Consider the following 21,278-nt stretch of genomic DNA (forward strand, 5'->3'; position numbering starts at 1 on the left):
GCCTCTGCAGCTGGTCCCTGTGCCAGTCAGCACCTGAGGATACTGGGATGGGGATGTGTACATGGAGGCATGGGAAGTCACCTGGGATATTGTCGTAGCAGCAGGAGTAAAGCCTGAGCTATGGGTATGAGTACTCACCCTGTTCTTCAAGTATTTGTCCTATGCTCCCTGAGCTCTTCATGGCTGTGGCTTCCCTGTTAGCCAAATCCAGCCTAGTCTGAAGCTTTCTCAGGTTTCTCTTTGCAGTCTGCTGGCCCAACCTCTCACCAGTTTGCTGCAGCAGAAAACAACCTGGGAAGTAGCTGTTCAAGGCACAACTGGGTTGATGCACATTTATGGTCAGTTAACACAGGTCACCATTCTGCCTCCACAACTAAAGTGCATGCACCTAAGAAGTGGGAACACCCTCAATTAAAGCTGCTGTGTAACCTGAAACTTTTGCTTCTTTGCCGAGTGCACCCTATGATGGTGTTGCTGAATTTATGCTCTGCATTGCTATCACACTTTGAGTGTTTGACTTGGATTTCTAATGTCTCCTCTAATGACCATGCTTTCCTTCTTAATTTGTTCCCTTCTCTTCTAATTTATTGGAAGCACATCTGGACTTGCAAAGTATTTAAATCCAGCCCCAGTTCCTCCTTCAACTTTTGACTCAGGGACTATGACACCTGGCTGTGCCATCGACCTTGGCAGGTCTGTGAGGACTTGCAAGTGCCTGGTGCTTACTACTGGTAAGCATCCTTCCCCTGAGGTGTCCAGTGCCCTGACAGTGCCTGCGCTTCAGTGAATCTCTGGCTGAAGTGACTCAGCACAGAGCCAGTTTTCAACTTCCAAAGGTTACACAGTTTTCAAACTGCCTGCCCAACCCTCCATTTTTTGGAAGGCGTGTGTGCAGGGGGGGTGGGTGCTGTAGAGGCAGAGGTTGAATTGAGGATCCCGGCTGCACAACCTTCTGATATTTGCAACCAGTTTTTCACAAGCGCAAAAAATCCCTCTCTGTTCCTGCATTATACCTCTCTATTCTGTCTTTCAGAACCTCTACTCACTTCTTCCTTTGGGTCCCTCCCTGCATATATGTCTGATTTGTAGTATCCCTTTGTTTGAACTGTAAGCGCTTCAGATCAGCAGTCATGTCTCCATCAGTGTCTTGACAAGAAGTTTACGTGATTGGTTGGCTTAAAACCACTCATCTGCAACTGAGGTATCGTAGGCTTTTACAAGGAATGAACAATCTGATTCCTTTGAAAAGCTTTTCTTCATGAAAAAAGTACTTCTCAACAGTGATATGATTTTGAAGTCTGCCAGTCTCAATTTTTTTTTTAATAATTAACTTATTATTTACATATTTGGGGCGGTTAGCTTGATTTTTAGTTTCTCATCCTTCCCAGTACTACAGGTACACATATTTGCACGTACATGTGCAGGTGAGAGAACCTTCCTTCATTACATAAACACATATAAGTGTATGAAGGAAGAGATTCTCATTTATTTTCTTGGTCACTGCAGCAAGGGTTACTAGGAAAAAAAAATACTGTGAGATTCATAGTAAAAATCACTAGAGTGGACAACTTTTTAACTAAAAAGAGCTCTCTTGTGGCCACCCTGGCTGAGCTTTGAAGTATGTCCTTTCACATACTTTGCCTCTCCTCCATCCTTCTTACTTTGTGATCGGAAGTCTACCTTCATGGAAAAATGATTTCATCAGGTTTCAGTACTCTCCTGACAAGCCAAGCATAAAACAAAGAGAGCTGCCGCTCCGCACCCACACGTGTACTGCTGTCTTCCAGGAAATGATAGTCAGAGGCTGACCACAGCGCTGTGAGGAATTACACATGCGATCATCATCAAATACCAAACACGTCTACCTGTATTATGTTTAGAGCACAGAGCCCGCAGTAGTAATTTTTTAACTGAAATACTTGGCTTGGAGGCAAAGCTGGGGTTTGCCGCAGTCATTCTGAGTTCTGAATTACCGAGGCTCAAACCGACATATTTTGCTGTGTTTCTCCACATGCAGCCTAAATTAGCCCTCCGGTAGGTGCCCGAAAATACCATTTTTCTTCTTGACTGAAATGTTGTAACAGTCCTGTTCTGCACAGAAGATAAGCAGGAAAAATGCATTGTGCATTAATGGGTTTCGATGGAGTGTGAGCTCGGTTTCCCCAGTGCCGCCAGAGACAAAGTAAAATTTGCTTTATCATTTCATGAGTTGAGAATAATTTTTGTTGCAGCGCTCTGAATATAACCGAACTACAAGTGGACAGTAGTTGTTGTGAGGAAAAAATTGTTCTTGTGTATGATAGATCAGTGTCATCTGGAATTAAGGAATTGAAAATTGGAGGTCAGAGGGCAGCTGACACTTGATTTTGCTCTCTGTGCTCTGTCCATGGCTTTGATCATGCTACATCTTTCTCAGTGCCTGGTGCTCAAGAGAGTACCCCAAGGTCATGGCCTGTTTCCTTGTCAAGAGGTATAAACCTACTGGCCTGAATATCTGAGGCCCAAGCTTTGGCAGGGGTGGGGGCATGAAGGAAGAGGGGGGGAGCATTTCCTTCATGCTTTTCACTTTTCCCACATAACCCAAAGCAGACTAAACAAAACCAGTGTGAAATCTCATGGCTTGATGCTGCTCTGGTTATATTTTTTAAGCTGTCATCCATTCATTTATAGTTATGTTTATTCCCTGGATTTACAGCTTTCTTTTGGCCTTTCCTTGCAGGGAGGTGCAGGGGGAGGTCGAAACCTTTTGAAAGGGGATTGCAGTAAGCAGTGGCCTATGATTAAAGCACTGTGCTTTTCCTTGATGCTGCTCCTCTGCAGCAGTGTCACACATGGTAGCATTTAGGAGCCCTTCACAGCTGAGGTGTTTCAAACACTAATGAATGGAAGTTTGGTCGTATAAGGCAGGCAAGCTTTAAGGCAGGCTTTGCTGAATGGTGTACTGTAGTGGCCTGGGAAAGGAAGAGAGTTATAAATTGTGTCAGTTAGCCACCCAGACAAAATGAAGCCATGTGGAAAATCAAATCTATTAAAGTATGAAGACTGTTATAAGCTGTTTTAAGCTGGTCATTCTTCAAAGGTCTCAGTTGGCTGAGGGGGTGAATTCCTCTTCTTCCTAGATCTTTTTCACATGCTGTCTTAGGTAATGATGTTCAGTGTTCAATAAAAAACAGGTTTTCATTGACAGCCCCTTTTATTAGAAATGTTAGTTGCCCCCAGTTCACCACCCATGTCCTGAAAGGTACTGAACGTTTGTTTAAAAAGCAGAATAAGAACATCACATTTGGTCAGGCTTGCTGAAGGCAAACATGAAGCAGCACTCGGGCCAATGAGGAGGGGAAGGCTTCCCAGAGCAGCTGCTTAGGATTGGATATGTGCTCAAAATGCTTTCCCTTTTCTGGTGGCCATGAGAGGCCTGTGACAAAGCATGGCACAGAATGCTTTTTCTTGACATCTCCTGGAGCAGAAGAAATACCTGGCAAGGCAAGGTGGGGGGATCAGATAGCAGGCTACCTTCCCTTCCACCCCAGGGTGGCTTCTTGAGACATCCCAGGAACTGTAAAGGGCATTTTATTAGCTCAAGAGGCAGTTGTCAGCTGCGTGAGGGACAGCTGAACTGGCAGCCTAAGACGTGTGGTCACCGCGGTATTTATCGTTCCTATTTGTGTTTTCTAGGAAGAGACTGAAGAAACGTCCTCACAAGAATCTGCAGAAGAAGACTAGGAGATCACACCATGCAATTTCTACCTCATCAGCAGTTGGGTCTTTTGAAGGGAGAAGACACTGCCTTGACCACTTACTTTCTATTGCCATGGTCTTTCCACTTTTGCCTGGGGGGAAAAAAAATCACGTAACCTTAAAAAGGATTTGACTAATCATCTTCTTTGTAATCCCTTCACAGTCCCAGGTCTAGTGAAAAACTGCTGTAACACAAAGGGGACACAGATTAACGATGCAACTTTTAATTACTGTTTTCTAATTTCCTAACCTACTAATAGTTTGTTTGAGCTGCTAAGTAAGGGTGACTGGGTCAAGAAGAGCTCCAAATCAGGTTTATGTCATTCACTGCACTGCGTATAAACAAGAAACTTGTAACATAGTCATTATAATGGGCATTGAAATAGGAAAGGCTGGGTGTGTAACACTTATGCCTTGCGACACTTCCAGCAACCCACTCCCTACTTAGTGAACTCCCTGTTTTAGAACACCAAAGATAGGGGATAGATACTATTCTTTTTCTTTTGTAACCTTCTTGTAGACTCGTACTTGATTTTTTTTTTAAGACTTACTATTATTTTGGGGAAAAAAATGAAAGCTGATCTTTCATTTCATTCAGCTGGTAATCAGAAGAAAGAAAACATGAAAAAGGTACTTTCATTTTGCAAAAGGGAAGACAAAGATACGTTGTATAATTTTAGATACAAACATATCAGCACAAGGAGTAGTAAACCAAATGAACGGTCCTTATCATCTGGATAAGAGGGAGCCAAGGAGTTGGCTTTCTTAGAGCCAGGAGTTTTCTATGGAAACAAAAATGACTGACACCACTCTTATGCCATTAATGAGTCTTTTTTGATAAAAGTATTTTAAAACATACAGAAAGGTACCTAGAAATTAATCATAAATTTATCTGAACAAAAATAATCCAGATCTTTGCTTAGTTTCTACTAATTCCACTTGCCCTGTACCAGTATTTTGAAAGAATTGAATCTTTCCTCATTACTCATCAGTCACAATGTAAGAATGAACACCATGTACCTCAGCTAAGCTCGTGCATTATGTTAAGCAATGTATTTTGACATAGGATGGTTCACTGAGCACCTCTGTGCCAGTGGCATTTCTCCATTTTTTCATTCAAAGCAGCACTTTTAGCACCAGATGCAATACTACCCCACTATTCAATACTACCTCTGATTTTTACAAATAACTCAACAGACTGATAGATACATGCTGCTATACACATTCAATGCAGGAAATTTTTACTGGGTAGATAATCATGAGTATCTGCATTTTCCCCTTATTTCTATTTCAACCTTTTTTGCAGTTAAGGAAGCAATGTCTTTTTTGTGTTTCAGCATGACTATGTGTTTTTCTTTCACTTGGTTTGTTTGATTTTTTCTTTTTTTTTTGTGTGGGTTTTTGGTTTTGGTTTTGTTTCGTTTTATTTTATGTACTTACTCTATTCTCTGCTAGACTTCTGTGTAATGTACTGTTAACTTGAATATATTTTTGTATTGAATTGCTGATAGGTTTGTGAGGATAATTTTCTTCAAGGACACTACATGACAGAAAAAATTTAGCTGTAAAGTTTAAATATTACTGTCCAAGTTTGTACCTCAAATGAATTGTTTAAAGAAATGGACTAATTGATTGACAAAGACCTACCTCCAGACTTTAAATGGAATGAACTTGTTACTTTCAGCATCAGTTTTGAGACGTTTGAAACAGTTAGGACTGCAACTAATCCCTAATTCAAAATTATTTTTGTAAAATAACTTGTGGAAAATGAACACATTTTAAATTACTTTCGTATTAAAAATAAAAAAAAATGAACAAAAAAAACCTTCAAAGAAACTTGAAGCTTTGTAGGTGGGAAGCAACAAGCTCAGCTTTTGCATAATGCAATCACAAATATGTGTTTTTAAAAAAAAAATTAGTAGATTGTAAGAAAATACTTGACAAGTATTTTCGTGTATTTTACACAAATGTGATTTTGTAATATGTTTCAGCCAGATTTATTTTAAATGCTTCTTATGTAGAGGTTTTTTATTCTCCCCTCTCTCACTTTTGTTGTTCTTTCTCTCTCTCTCCCCCACCTCCGATTTCATTTTCTCTCTTTCTGTTTTATTTCCCTTCTTCCTCTCTTTCCTAGTCAGTACTTTGTACCATGTATTAATAACTGGGCCAGGGGTAGTTTCTCAGGAAGGCGTCTGTTGGTGTGGCTTTAGCGTGGAGCCAGGTGCAGTTAAGGATGATGACTTACTGGCTTCCTCCAAGAGGCAGTGTCCGGGAACACGGACCGCCCGAAAGACTGCGCGGGGTTCGGTGGGGGAATCGCTGGGAAAGAGCTGGTTGGAATATTAGAACTAGACAGGATGATATCAAGGGAAAGAGAAATAATCCTAGCTATAAGTAGCTCTAACAGGCCAAATCCAGTGTCACTTGAAGGCAGTAATAGGAATTTTGCTGACTTCAAAGGGCGTCAAATCAAGCCTTAGCAAGTCCCTTTTGGGGTCTGAGGGGTCTTGTTGCATTTTTTTAAAGCCACGGTATTCAGTGGATGACACAGAAATAATTGCTCTCTGTGTGTCACTCTTCAACCTCTGAGAGACTTACCACTCTGATGAACTGAATCTTACATTTCTATATATTGTAGTACAATCAAAACACATTACTACCTCTTAGGGCCTACTATACCTCATTTTTTCAGACGGAAAAATTGCATGTGGCCATTGAGTCAGTGAGAACATCATAAAATTTTTTTATATATATAGTTTATTTTTGTGGGAGATAAATTTTATACGACTGTTCTTTGCTGTCATTGGTCACTGCTAACTATGACTGGACATGTAACTCTTCTACCATTTCTGCAAGAGAGGTGTGTTTGCAGGAAAAAAAATTGCTTCGAGATGTTGAACTACAGTTTACTTTTCCTTTTGAGTGTCTTCTAACTTTTTGCTTCGTTCTTCATGTAGAGTTGCTGTCTATGATTGTACTTCAAGTCGCTTGCTTGTTGAAAATGTTTCTTTAATCGTTTATCACAGTCTGTTCAGCACAATAAACATAATAGCCTCTGTGATCCCCATGTTGCTTGATTCCTAGACTTTGTCACAGTTCCATAAAATGGGTAATAAAGTTTGGTCACGATGACCAAATTTGTAAAATCTTTGCATGCAAGTAGTCTTTTTTTTGTCCCAGGACCACAGGCATGTGCCTGAGAAGTTAATTTGCTGTTAGGGGCCCCGAGGGTGGGCACAGAGAGAACTGCACATCTTACAAGGCTCCCCAAAAGGTGACACCCCCCTTCCTGGCCCTGCACTGGCTGTGCTGAGCTAAGGGCTAAACTGTACACTTGGGACCAGCAAGTACCACCAAACAGGGAACACCATAGCACGGGCCAGGCTGATAGGGTTTTTTTGCCTGGTCACAGATCTGCCTCTTGGGGGTCCCCCAAGATGATGAGCCTTCCCTTAAGAAGATTGCATGTTGCATCACAGTTCATGGAGTTTCCATTATGCAGGCATTAGGTTAGAAAGAGCAGGTACTCAGAGCAGCAGACACAAGGATATGTCTTAGTCCTGTCTGGAACACAAATGAAGGGCTCAGGAAACTATATTGGAACTAAGCTATCCCCAAGATTCCCACAGGTAAGTTGGCAGGATTCTTCTGTCTTCGCTTCATTTGTTCTTCCATGGTCTCTTGGCCTGTTACAGTGAGACTTAAAGTCATAGAATCATGGAATATCTGGAGTTGGAGGGACCCACGAGGACTATCAAAGTCCAGCTCCTGGGCCTGCACAGAACAGCCACAAGAATCGCATCATGTGCCTGAGAGTGTTGCCCAAACAAACACTTGTTGAGCTCTGTGGGGCTGGTGTTGTGGCCACTTCCATGGGGAGCCTGTTCCTGGCCTGACCACTCTCTGGGTGAAGTCTTTTTCTGATCTCTGACCTAAACCTCCCCAACTCAGCTTCATGACCTTTTCTGGAGTCTTGTACCTGGTCACGAGAGTGAAGAAATCACTACCTGCCCCTCTGCTTCCCCTCGTGAGGAAGTTGAAGACCACTATGAGGTGTTCCCTCAGTCTCCTTTTTCCAGGCCAAACAAGCCAAGTGGCCTCAGCTGCTCCTCATACAGCTTCCCCTCAAGGCCCTTCACCATCCTCCTGGCTCTCCTTTGGACACTCTCTAACAGATTTATGTCTTTGTTATATAATGGTGCCCAAAACTACACAGAGGACGCAGGGTGTCAAGTGCAGAGCAGAGTGGGACAGTGCCCTCCGTCATCTGATTAAGTTGTCTGTGGTGCATGACCATTGATTCTTATTGGCACCCATTCCTCTCTCACCTAAGGGGGCTGTGCAGTTATTATTTCCTGAGATGTGCAGGTTTCCACGTTCTTTGTGTTCACTCATTTGCAGACTCTCCACTCTCAACCTCTGTCTTCCCAAGGGCTTCATGACGTGTTTCCTTTGGCCTCAGTTACTTGTAAAATAACCAAAATAAGATCACAAAAAAAGCACAAACAACACCCATTCCGTCCTGAGTCAGAGGTGAGTAATTGCATTCATCACATTATGTGTCCTCTTCTGCTTTGTCACCCTGCTTAGTGGTACTAAAAGATCATTCCAGTGTTCAGTTACCCTGGTGGTCATCTTCCCTGTGCGTGCCATCACTCGGCTCTTCCTGTTATTTTATCTGGTGTGGTGCTCCAGCTGCAACCCACTCACCTGATGGGTCAGCCAAGTGGCTCAGCTTCTGCTACTCTGTGCTCAACTCCCCCTTACTTCTTAGTCATTCCTCCAGCTTGCTTCACTTCCACTTCCCTTCCCAGGGAATAAACTTCCCAATAAACTTCTGCATGCTTTATTCCACGGTGAGACTGTTTGTATGAACAAAACTCATTGGCTTCTGCAGGATCAAGGCCAGCATCTGTCTCGCAGCCAAGAGTGCTTTATCCAAGATGCCTGTGGCAGGTGTCGTATTAAGTTCCTGGTTTTGCTTTCCTCTGCACTCACATCTCATCCACGCAAATATGGGGAGGAGGTACTGAAAGCTGGTGCTGCCAATGCCTTGCACAGGTATTTAATTGTCCATAGCTCTTTTCAAAACCAAACCATCTGGTCTGGTCATTATTAGAAACACGGCCCAGAGCAATGGCAACAACGTGTTCTCCCGATGACACGAGAGGAGTCAGATTTGTCATGCCTCACACTTCACCTAAAGCCTGAATGATGCTTTTCACCCCAGCACTTCTGCATACATAGAATTTTGCCTCTCAGTTTTTCTTTTCTTGATGTCCCTCCATCTTTGTGATTACATTAATTTTTAAATATACAGAAGTACTTAAGCATTGTCATGGTTTAGGAACGACACTCCTGCTCCCTCCCTCAGGGCCCTCCAGTGAGAGAGACAAAAGGCAGAGATTATGACCTACAAACAACTTACTGGAAACAGCAGTGAGATAAGAAAATAAACAGTAACAGCAGCAATATTAATGAAAACAGTATGCAAGAGAGAGGGTGTTTTACATGCAAATTGCTCCCCCACTGACCTGATGCAGCACCACCCTGAGACAACTAACAAGGTGGCAGCGAGACCCTCTGTGCCCCTGCTTTCACTCTGCCTGCAATGCCCTCCTCCTCAGAAGTGAGAGTCTCTTAACTCCACCCGAAAGTGATGATGTGTGTGGTATGGAACTCGGCTTCTGAGGAAAATTAACCCTGTCCTTGGACAAATCCAGGACAAGCATGTCGTTTTTTGCACAAATAAAGGTCCAGTTGCTTTATGCCTCCTCTTTTCAGAAGTACTACCAGTTGAAACTCTCTTGAACCAGTTGTCCTCTGGTCAATAAAGCTGCAGATACTCAATCTCTGGAAGTGTTCAAGGCCAGGTTGGAAGGGGCTTTGAGCAACTTGGTGTAGTGCAAAGTGTGCCTGCCCATGGCATGGGGCTTACAATCAGATAATCTTTCAGGTCCTCTTCAACCTAAACCATTCTGTGATTCTGATTTATTGCATCTACTTGCTCAGCCAAATGAGTGTGTGCCATTGTGTGTTAAATACATTGTCTGAACAATATAGACATGGAAACAGTGAAGTCAGATGGGACTGAGCTCTGAACAACTGGATCTAGTCGAAGATATTCCTGCTCATTGCAAGAAGTTGGACTTTTAAAGGTACTTTCCAACCCAAACTGTTCTATGATCCTATGATCCTATGATCCTTGCTGCCTGGACTCCTTGCAACAAGCAGAGTCAATAGAGGTCAGTGCTCTTCTTGCCTGGCTCCAGGATCCACAGGCTTTGTGCCATGCTAGGACATGCTAGTGATGGGGAAGCCTTGGTCCTCCCTCCTGCCATCCCACCTCGCTCTCAAGTGCAAAAGGAGGGAAGCCATCCTGAGCATACACTCCAGATGTCCCTGGCATGCAGGTCCTGCTCCAGCCGAGTTGCTCTTCCAACCACCCTCATGTCCTCCAGGTAGAATGACGAGCATGGCTGCTCTGGACTGATCCACCTCCACGTGACAATGGGGTTTAACATGTCTTTTTTCTTCACACCTTCCAGTTCCCTTTGCCATTCAAACAACCTTTTGGCCTATTGGATGTGCTTCTCACTTCTTTCCTTCCCACCTATGATTTAATGCTTTTCCCCTCCTTAATTGCACTAAACTTGCACTGCACTTGTTCCTGTATTCAAGAGAAAGAAAGCATCCTCCTGTAATTAGCATCCTCTGAAGACACATGAATGTAATTATTATTACCCTGAAGATAGCAGTCTACTGTGGTAGCAGTTTAAGTGGGAAGCAATCTGCCTGTTTAGACTCTAAAATGAGACTGCAGATGATTGTGCCCCAAACCTGCCACACAGGATTACAATCACCTTTTATCTACTAGAAAAAGGGGAAATTGAAACATTAACAGATAAGACACAAGCTTTAACAGTGCTTCCCTACTGAGATAGGGCTAATTAAACACAGCTAAAAACGTTAGCATTGTCACATAAAGGAGGAGCTCTACACTGTTAATAATGGCTAGGGTAAAACTGGAGCTGGAATCCAAGCATATGCTACATTAAGGCATGCTATTAAAATAATCAGTGAAAGAAAATAACAAATGAAATTTGGGTGGATCTGAAAAATCAATAGCAGGCAGAAACACTAATTAGCCAGAGAGGAAACTTAACAAAGACAGAAGTCCCATCAAAAAACAAGATTACATTACATTATACCTTAATGTCAGCTACAAAATATTATGTGGGACCACCAAAGATTATTATTTTAATTGAAGGGGGGGGTTTTAATTCAGAAAATCTATTAAACATATATAGTCCCTCAAGGCATTTTGTTCTTAGTTCAGGGAGGAGGAAAAAAAATAAGCACATTTTTATTGAACTGGAACACATTTGCCATAAAACCATACTTTTAGCAATATCACATAATAAAAAGTAAAATTTAAATCAACATTTGAAAACAAATCAGCTCAGCAGATGCACTGAAGGAGTTGCTTTGGTCCTGCATAACAGCAGAGTATTGTCTTTGAAGCTACATCATAATATAAGATAGGGGTTTTATGAGGCCTGATGCGCTCAGGAGGTGTTCACAAGAAATTACTGCTCCTAGACTGCAGCCACATTTGGGTTCAAGACAAATTAATGTCAATCAAAGGCACAGTTAATAAAATTATTTTTGCCAAAGGTTCATAATGTGCACACTTTGGGATGGTTTAGGTTTGCTATTTTCGTCCCAACAGACAGTAAGGTCAATGAGATTCAAGCCCTGGGGAATATCATCCACTGGAGTTCCCCATGTGATCCAGACTTTTGGTGACCCCACATATGGCTGCTGTGTTACAAGCAACACCCTTGAGATCCACCTCACTGTCCAGTTGTACTCCCCACAGCTCTTAGAGGTACCACTGACTGGTCAGTAAGCTGCCCTACATCTTTGCAGAGACCAAGGGATCTTGCCCTAAACAAAGCTCTGTGTGCCAAAAACTAATGATACAGAATTTGTGTTGGAGGTGGCCATTACACAAACCCCACTCTCACTCTTGCAAGCAGTTTACAATCATGAGGTGCATCTCTCTTTGGTTTTGGGTATGTGTAACTATACAGCAGGACCATAACTGCATCTATATATTTGTAATGCTTTAAAAAAAAAGGACATTTTTCAAAGGCTACTGGTGATTCTCCATCATTTTTGTCCCTGGCACACTCAACAAAGTGTTATTTACAACAACACAGCAATTGCACAACACAGAATGAAAGTCAGAAACCTTGTGTTTTCCAGACCAATAAGGACATTTTTTTTCATTAAGTTTCCGTGCATCATTGTGCAGAGGGGGGAAGACTTGTTTTACGCTAAAATCTTTAGAATGAAATGGTTTCATCAGCACTTAATTGTCTGTGCTAGGAATGAAAGCTGTCTTCCTTCTATCAGAATTTGACACCAAACACTTTGCTTTGGTTATATGTGGGTGTGTATTACATGAATAGAGTCCCCATCTTTATTAACCAATACACACAATTGAATAGTATAGCACTTGATTTCAATAGGAAACAGGCTTAAGAAAGGAAGATTTCATTTCTTGTGGAACACGGGAAGCATTTATAATCTTCTGTCTATCCCCTTTCCCTTAACAACTTCAAGGCTATTTCAATTCTTTTTGGCAATTAGCCTTGACCTGTAAAGGATGCCCTCTACTATTGCCTTTTGCTCATGAGGGCTTGACTAAAATCAGCTTGTAGTGCACAGATTTACCTTTGCACTTCTCTGAACTCTACATTATGGGGAATCCCAAGGCCTTAAATAAACTCTTTGGGTGTGCAGTCCTGAAAGTAACCGGTTGTGGATCAGTAATGGCTTTTCTGGTGACACAAAAACCTGCAAATCATGAAGCTAACTAGGCACAGTTCAGGGTGCAGACAAATGACAGATGCAAGGAAGAAAGCAGCGATGGGGAGGTGGGTGAAATTGGAGTGGCTTATGGAAATGAGTTTTAGGGATAATTGATCTATTTCATGGGAGTGAAGACTAGTTAAAATTGCAACCTCTGCTCCCTACACAAAACCTAGTGAATCTAGTAAATTAGATGCAAAAGAAAAGCAGCAAGCCAAAACCAGAAATGGAGAAAAAAGAGACAGAGTGGGGCAAATAGCACTGTGAGCATGGCCAGAAGAAAGCTTGGCAAGAAAGAATGCTGAGTTTATCAGCAAAGAGGGTGTGTATGGCTCTGCTCCTGCTCTCCTCAGGAGATGACACTCAAGGCACTCTTCATGCAGAGCAGGCTTAAGACAAGAAATGCCCAACTCAATTTGTCTTTCTAAATGGAAACTACATCCAGGACTCTGAAGTTTGGTTAATTGCTTGGATATGAAAAGTGTTCAAAAACTGCCACATGCACATATGCAGAGCAGAACAGAGGGCATCCCAAAGAGTCTCAGCAGGTTGGAACCACTGCCCCTGCTTGCATCAGCTGTTTGAGATGGAAAGCTGCTGATACTGTGCTATTTACATACCCTGCTTGCTCTCTTTATGGAAATTCAGAGGCTAACACACAGCTCTTAGTAAACTTAACATTCTGTTGTTTGCTTAAGTATAGGCGTGAGTTACTCTAGAAAATTAAAAATGAGGCAACAGATCAATAAACTATTCAGAAATAACCACGCCCTGTCTGCCTCACACTACCACAGGTGGCACAGCAGCTCCATTACACTCTTCAACAGTTTCTTTGAAATACCCTTACTGGTAAGATCAGGGCTTCTTCTGAAGTGCCTTTGGAAGCTCACAGGCATAGCAGGAAACAGAGTGTAGTGTAGGAACCTCACTTTAGATGAGGCTGATCTTCCTGTTCCAAGCACCTGAGGGTCTTAGCAGGGTGTGGTCTTGAATTTGGCCTCACTTTTGTTCCTTCCCTAAGGCTGCTGTGCAGCACATAAAGTGTTAAATTGGTTTACACGAGGTTTCCCTTTCACCCACCTTGTTGTGGGTTTCAGTAAAGCAATCCAGTAGAAACTAAGCAGAGAAAAGCCAACCTTCACCTGAGAACTTCTCATTTCTATAATTCAAAGCACCTGCACCAGACCCTCTGTTTTGCCATGGGTATTTGAGTGTACAGACGTGATTTTACCCTGCTGGGGAGATGATGCATAGAGAGGTATGGCTGCAGTCACTTTAGCTGAGTGCCTCTCTCTGTTTCCTATTGACAAAGTCCAAAGGCTTCCCTGCCCCAAGGGGACAGAATCCCTCAGCAGCAGCACCCTGCAATAATGTCAGCATGCAAGCCTTTAGGATAGCCTGTCCTGCTCCACCATGTGCACAAGGGCAGTTCAAGACACTTTGAGAGCATCAGTAGAACGAGTGGGTGTCCTCACAGTCTGTGGAGGTGAAAAGGACTGAACCAGAGCAGCCACACCATGTTTGCAATCAAGACAAACTCCCACAAACTAAGGAGGGCCGACCCCGGGAAGCAGTGGGATAGAAGGAAATAAGAAAATAAAGTGTTTGATATTGATGAAAAGTTAGCATGTTTTTCTTCAGTTAAAAGTCAAAAGAGTAGACAAATTAACAGGTTTTCTGCATTTAGGCAGAGATCTGTGTCACCAAGCTTTAGTCATTTAAAACTTAGATGTCTCATCTAAGGTTTTCATCAGCCAGAGGGCAATTCCTTCCTTCCTAAAATATGGGTCTAAGCTGGGTGGGATGAATCACTCATCCCTCCCTACTGACTGTTCAGGAAGCTGAGACAGTGATGTTAACTTAGCTCAAAAAAAGTGAATATGGGTAGTTTCCAATTACATTGCTGAGCTGAGCACTCCTACTCATGAGCAATTGCTCTAACCCCTGCACTCCTCTTCCAGATGTGTCTCCAAAGGCAGATAAGTCAGTTGTCCTGATCCCATGTTCAATGTAGGTGCATAAAATCCAGAATGAGATTCAGGCTTTGTGTCCCAGATTCACAGGAGCAATGAAGGGCAGACTGGGAGCGGGACAAGGTCAGTATAGACAGTCATGTCCCCTCTGAGCCAGCACAGCCCATTGCCTGAAGCAGGCAGGCATTCCTACCCCTGTCCCTTGAACGTGGCTCATCAAAGGCTAGGGTAGGGTTGTAGCTTAACCCCAGCTGGCAACTGAGCCCTACACAACTCACTCTTCCCCAGTGAAATGAGGGACAATCAGAGGAGTAAAAGTGAAGAAATTTGTGGATTGAAATAAAGAGAGTTTAATAGGTAAAGCAAAAGCTGCCTCTGGAAGCAAAGCAAAACAAGGAATTCATTCACCACTTCCTGTGGGCAGGTGTTCAGGCATCTCCAGGGGTCCCTTGTGCATAGTGGCGACTTGGAAAGACAAATTACATCACTTCAAATGCGTGTCTCCCTTTTGCCCTCTTCCTCCAGATTTTATGGACTGAACATCATGTCATACGGTAAGGTATATCACTTTGGTCAGCTGTGGTCAGCTGTCCCAGCTGTGTCCCCTCCCATCTTCCTGTATATCCCTAGCCCACATTGTGATGCAGCAGTACAAGAAGCAGAAAAGGTGCTGATGCTGGGCAAGCCCTGCTCAGCAACAAAAGATTTGTATTCTCTGCAGTTTTCAGCACAAAGTCACCACTTATTCCCATACAGCTACTACAGAGAAAATTAACTACATCCCCATCAAAACCAGCACAGGTAATTTCAAACTAAGATTTAGAGGTATTCCCATCCACCATCATTTCTTTGATGTCCCTAGAGCACTAAGGTTACATGTGTTTGGGGGTTGCTTGAGATGACTTTTAAAAGTCCTCCCAACCCAAACCATTCTGTGATCCCGTGCTTTGAAGTCCCTCTGTCTGTCACAATGCTGTCACATACTTGCAAAGAGATATTATATGGTCAGTTCAAACCTCAAACAATTGTAAGTACACATCTAAAACATGGAAATAAAAGGCAAAAATACAGAGTCATGTTGTCACTATGCTTTCTTATCATTTTGTATTTGCTTATGGTTTGTCCAGCCTGTGGTATAGCATTTAAAAAGTGAGGGGGACAGTGTCAATGGTCACAACAGATATTGGAGGAGATGCAAAGTTTGCAGCCTCACCCAAAGGATGACTGAGCCAGGTGAGCTGCCCCAGCTGAGCAGTCAGTGAGCAGAGTGGGTGGGGTATGCAGCAGCAGCAGCATGACCACAGTAAATTCTGGGGTAAAGTGCTTGAAGGAGCTACGTGGAGTATTTTAAATTCTTGGTGGAAAACAGCCATCTCAGGTGAGACTTGCTGATTAGTGAGTGCACTTATGTCACAGACAGCAAGGACACATCAGATTAGTCAGCAGCTTCTTGGGAAAATCATTAGTGCTGCTCTTTTTGATTTGGAGCAGATATCACCATCAGACCTGATCAGATTCCCTCACCTATAGATTATATTACAATTAAATTTATCAAAACAAGCCACTTCCTGAAAGGGAGGAGTTCATTAAAGCCAATGGTCAATTTCAACCTACAGTGCCATCAGGCTCGGTCCTGCTGAACTGGCTGCTCCTGCTCGTTCGAGTTTGAGTAAAAATTACACAGCTGAGCCTTTGGATGGAGTCTAAACTTCCATCTGTGCAGCCCTGTAAAAAGACTATAAAAGAAGCCTTTTGAATTATCGTTGTCCAGACCCTGATCTCATAAGAATAAAACAGCTTCAGAAAATAGTAAAACTATGATGCACCTTTTTCACTGTAAATCTTTTGTGTCAGCTTCCCAGGTGGTGTGAATCTGTTTAGCTCTGGGAAATCAAGGAAATCACTCTTCCTGATGCCACTGAAGAAGTCAGCCAATCAAACTCTGGCCAAAACACTTTCAGAACCTCCTTGTCTGAAAGAAGGCGAGGGAAAATGCACAGGAGTGGCAGAAGTAATGTCTGTCAGCACTTCTCTGGAGCTTGGTGCTGGTGCTCTAAAGGCCCATCTGAACAGGGAGATTAGACTTCAATGACATCCAGCTAGAAGGCAAAGGTATATTCTCATTACACCTGGATAAAGGAGGAATGACTGCAAAAACCAGACTTGCACAGTGACAGTGATATGGGTGTGAAAAGTCTAAGGCCTTCTGAGATTTTTTTTTTTGTTCACAAAACACATGCATGCAGCCTTAGCTTTCTCATGGGTTGTGGTGTCTTCAAAACCCCATGAAACATTTGTTCTGCCATCGAGCATTTTTTTGGAGTCAAGGCTCAAACTCGACCGTGTGCTCCACACTGAGTCTTCCTATGTGGAGACAGAGCTTACTTCCCCACATGGAATTAATTTCAATAGACGCTATCAATGCTGTACGAATCAAAAGCCTTGCCTTCTCTCCAGCCTTGGGATGGTCTGGGTCAACAGGCTGGATGGCCACAAAAGCAATAAACCACAGACACAGGGTAACCCCCTGCCTTGACAACCCATTTGAAAAGTTTCCTCACTCATGCACTGTATCCCAAAACGCTGTCTGGGGCAAACACAGGAATGGCACTGACCCCCCTGCTGGAGCCCATGCCTGTGCTGCTCCCAAAGCCATCCATACCACCCATTCCTTCCTGTCCTGAAGGTGATGGTGACCCCAGAGCTGGGGTGCTGCCCTGGGGCTGACCAAGCTAAGCCCCCCACCCAGAGGCGCACCCAGGAGGTGGTCCTGGCTGTCAGGGCAGCCAGAGCCAGCACAGCCACGCTCTCACCTTCAGCACTTTGCTGAATCATAACTTCACAGTCCCACAACATCACAAGAAAAAGCGCATATGGGAAAGAAAAGAAAAATATGAACAGGAACACTAAAAGTAATATCTAACAACCAGCTATCACTTTCCAAATATTTTTCTTCTATTAATTTTAATGGCAAAATCATTTGGTGGTAAATGTGGAATAAACTAAAACCATCTGCACCCTGCTAGGCAGCTGTCAGAAAGCCAAGCAAGCTCTTTGGGTATATAAGCCTGATGTTTAAATCCACTGAAGCTACTCCAGCAGTGTCAAGTACACTGATGAGAGCCCTTTTCTAATGGCATGCTATTGCTAAGATTAGAAAGGTGCATTAGAGACCCCACTAAAAGGATACAGTTTTGCAAGAAGTTGTGTTTAGAGATTACTCATATGGCACCCATCTATTTTAGAATAAAAAGAAAACAGGAGGGCAAGGAGAGATCTCATGCATTGATGGGATAAGATACCTAGCACAGTATGTAATTTAAACACCAGAGGTCTGGACTTGAGCAGAAAGGGAGGGGAGCAGCCTATAAACCTAATTTGAGAAGAATGTCTTAATCCCAGAAGTAGTTAACAGATAACCTGGTGGCTGACTTTGGCAGTTTGATCTAAGCAGCGAACACCAGCAGTCCTGGAGGAGGGAAAAGCTTTAAAAAAAAAAGAATAAACTTAAGACTATGTCCCATCAGCTAGATTTTTGAGATAAGATTAATAAGAAATGGGTTGATTTGTGCTTCCTGAGTTTAAAAGTGCAGATCTCCATGGATCATTATGTCCTGCCTGGCTCTTAATGTTTGCGTGTTGAAAAAGCACTACTTCTCTTTGAGAGAGAAAGCGTTGCACCTTGGGATAGTGCAACAGTATTTTTCCAGGGAAAATCTAAAATGCATTTTCTTAATTTTATAGGATTGGAGTTATCTGGGGAGGAGGCAGAAGGATCAGCATTTTTGCTGCAAGGTACTGAAAACAATTAATCTGGAGATTTTGTAACTTTACTGAGACAATCAGCAATTCAACTGATATAAATATATATTTATATATACTACCTATGATTATACTATATATTTATTAAATATTGATTTATTATCCATAAGTTTAAAATCTTTGTCCTGCTAAGCAATCTTTGCAGAGGGTGAAAAGGAGGGATGTCCTTTAATCCGTTTTAGATCTCCAGACACTTCCTTTCTCCTTCTTCATACCATGTAGCATAGGACAGATGGAAGATGTTCATACCATGTAGCATAGGACAGATGGAACAGCCTGCCCTGTGTCCTTCAGTATTCCTCATAGCCTGGTCCCTACACCCTTTCCTCACAGTGGAAATAGCTCAAAGGCAAAGTGGGAGCCCTCCTGCCCAAGCCTCACCTGCAAAAATTCCCAGGACAAAGCATGAGTGCGTATGGAGGTTTGCACTAAACTCCAGGCATCTTTTATTACACCCTGCATGAATTACAGTGTTTTGCCAATGATTGTTGCCTCTCTCCTTCAGCTCCTTATGCCAGTGGCAGAATGGAAACATCAGAGTGATGCTGGCCACCGTGTTTGGTGCTGTCACGTCTGTTTTCACACATACCTCGTCCAGAGCCATGGATTCATATGCAATGCTGGCCTTGGCTGAGATGTGTGCAGCAAACAGGTCACCCTGCCTGCACCCAGTAAGTGGTGCCAGATCGAGGAGATGGAGAAGAAGGGAAGAGTGTGAGACAGAGGAAGAAGGCAGCAAATCATGCCTGAAATTTTAGGACTCAAAGGGGACAAATACAAAGCAGAAAACATGTGTGAAGGAAGATGAGACTGGAGTTGAACAGCCTCTTTAGCCAGGCATAAATCTGTGCTGCTGCTAGGGACAGCCTCTGCTCTCCCCTCTCCCCCAACCATTTCCACCCTCTCAATCTAAGCTGGCTGGAAATGGCTAAACCAACAGGAGCTGAGATGGTGGCCTGTGACAAAGTTCAGGAGGAGTCACAGGAAAACTTGTGTGGACAGGCAGGAGCCTGTGTGATCAGGCAGGATCCAAGGGGACCAGCAGCAGGAGGAGGGAGCCAGGAGGAGAGCATAGGGTCTGTGCCAGGTCTGAGCTCCTGGGAGCAGTCAGGGCTGTTGGGTGACTCCTGTGTGGCTCCACATGACATCCTGAACCTGCAAGTGCTGCCTTTCCATAGCTTACTACAGGTCCAGAGAAGCCTATCTTAGCTGGCACCAACCCTACTGAAAAAATCCAAGCTTGTGTTTGAATGCAGTAAGGCACTTGCCTGGATTTTCCCAGTGAAGATCTTGGGTTCTACAATTACTTCCAAAGATTATCCCTTTGGACATTCAGGTAGTTTCCACTGGACAGCCTCCTTGGGCACACAAAACTGAGCATATACCCCAGTCATCAGCACTGGCACCCTGAAAAATTTCACAGCCACATTTTCAGACCACCCTGAGCCTGGTGTCATGCAAACCTGCTGAGTGCCATGAAGAAAGATGCTTTCTCCAGTGCTTGTGAATAACACTACAGCCCTCAGCAGGAGACACAAATGTTTCTATTAATTTCCAGACAAAGATTACTTAACTGCAGGGAACTCCAAAAACAGAGCTCTTCTCTGTTTCATCCTGTAGAGCCATTGCATGGGAAAGAGAAATATTTATTTAAAGGGTTGTTTCCTGTCTTTCTTCATCCCTCTTTTGATGGTGCATTTCCCAGAATAGGTGCTTGTTTCTGGGCCAAGAGCACCTGTTTAGCACCTACATGCCCTAACCTACACTAGGTATTGCAATCAAATGAAAACCTCACATCAGTTTCTCTAGTCAGCAGGAGCAGCCAAAGCCACAGGTGGGCAAGTGGGGAAGGCTGAGAGCCAGCTTGCATAGCACCTGGTGAGATCCTCCCTGGACATGCTGTGCCTCAGCTTTGAGAGACCTGGCTCAAACCTTCATTCAGAGGCTTTAGTATAGGATAAAACTGAAGAAAAAAAGCCAGCCTCCTTGCCTGAGTTCTCCTGTGGCCTTCCACACTGCCCAGTCTCCCTTTCTCCTGCATCTCCAAAGAGAATTATCCCTCATGAAGCTAAAGGGTTAGAATACAAACAGCATCAGCACTTCGGATGTGTGCTGTAATGCACTGTTTTCATTATTGCTGTTATTCTATTTGCTTCTAGCAGATAAAAAAGAGACATTTTAAGAAATTTAGAAATTTTAAGGAAAAGGATTAAAACAGCATGGGAGAGAGAGAAAAAATATAGATACAGTGAGTTCTTCTTCATGAATTTTATTAGTAAATTACAGTAACATCAATTGAAGTGCTAATTATTGAGAAACAATCTTTTTGCTCTTAATTTTGTACCCCTGAGCACAGCACAAATCAGCACTGAAGAAAACCATTAGTTCCACATCAATCTGTGATTTGTGGAGACATGCAATAAAACTGTATTAATCTTGGATTACAGCTAATTGCTAACTCTCACCCTCCTGTTCCGTGGCTGGTTCCTACCCTGGAGCTACGGCAGCTGGGGACTTGTTTGTTTGTAGCCACAGGGTTTGTGCTTGTCTGAGCTGGGGGAGCTCCCAGAAATGCTTGCACAGACTTGCTGAAGCGCTCCTGAAAGCTTTGTAAGTATTGAACTACATGAAATCACATTCATACTTCAAAAAGCCACAGTTTACAAAGTGTGGTACAAACGTAACCAAAATCAGAATAGACTCCTCTGTGTCAGAAAGCATCTTTCTAGAACTTTGGGGAAGCGAATTTTTTTGTTCTGGTACTCAGCATGTGGACTCATCTTCCCAAGTGCTCCTAAAACAGTTTTGCTACAGATACACCAGATTTATTGAATAAAGCTATAAGCCAAAAGTGCCTTTTTGTCA

General features: G+C 43.1%; 1 protein-coding gene across 1 annotated transcript in view; it reads left to right on the plus strand.

Moving 5' to 3' along the window:
* The window catches only part of HMGA2 (high mobility group AT-hook 2), a gene marked incomplete at both ends in the record, with an annotated part of 105,713 nt that extends 101,990 nt beyond the window's left edge, over nucleotides 1–3,723 (plus strand). The window contains one exon of the mRNA XM_084205883.1: nucleotides 3,676–3,723. Coding sequence (XP_084062009.1) covers nucleotides 3,676–3,723 — 48 coding nt within the window. The remainder of the gene's footprint in view (nucleotides 1–3,675) is intronic.
* Nucleotides 3,724–21,278: the final 17,555 nt, after the last annotated feature.

This window comes from Fringilla coelebs, assembly GCF_963513975.1.
Source record: "Fringilla coelebs genome assembly, chromosome: 5".
NCBI classification, from domain to species: Eukaryota; Metazoa; Chordata; class Aves; order Passeriformes; family Fringillidae; genus Fringilla; species Fringilla coelebs.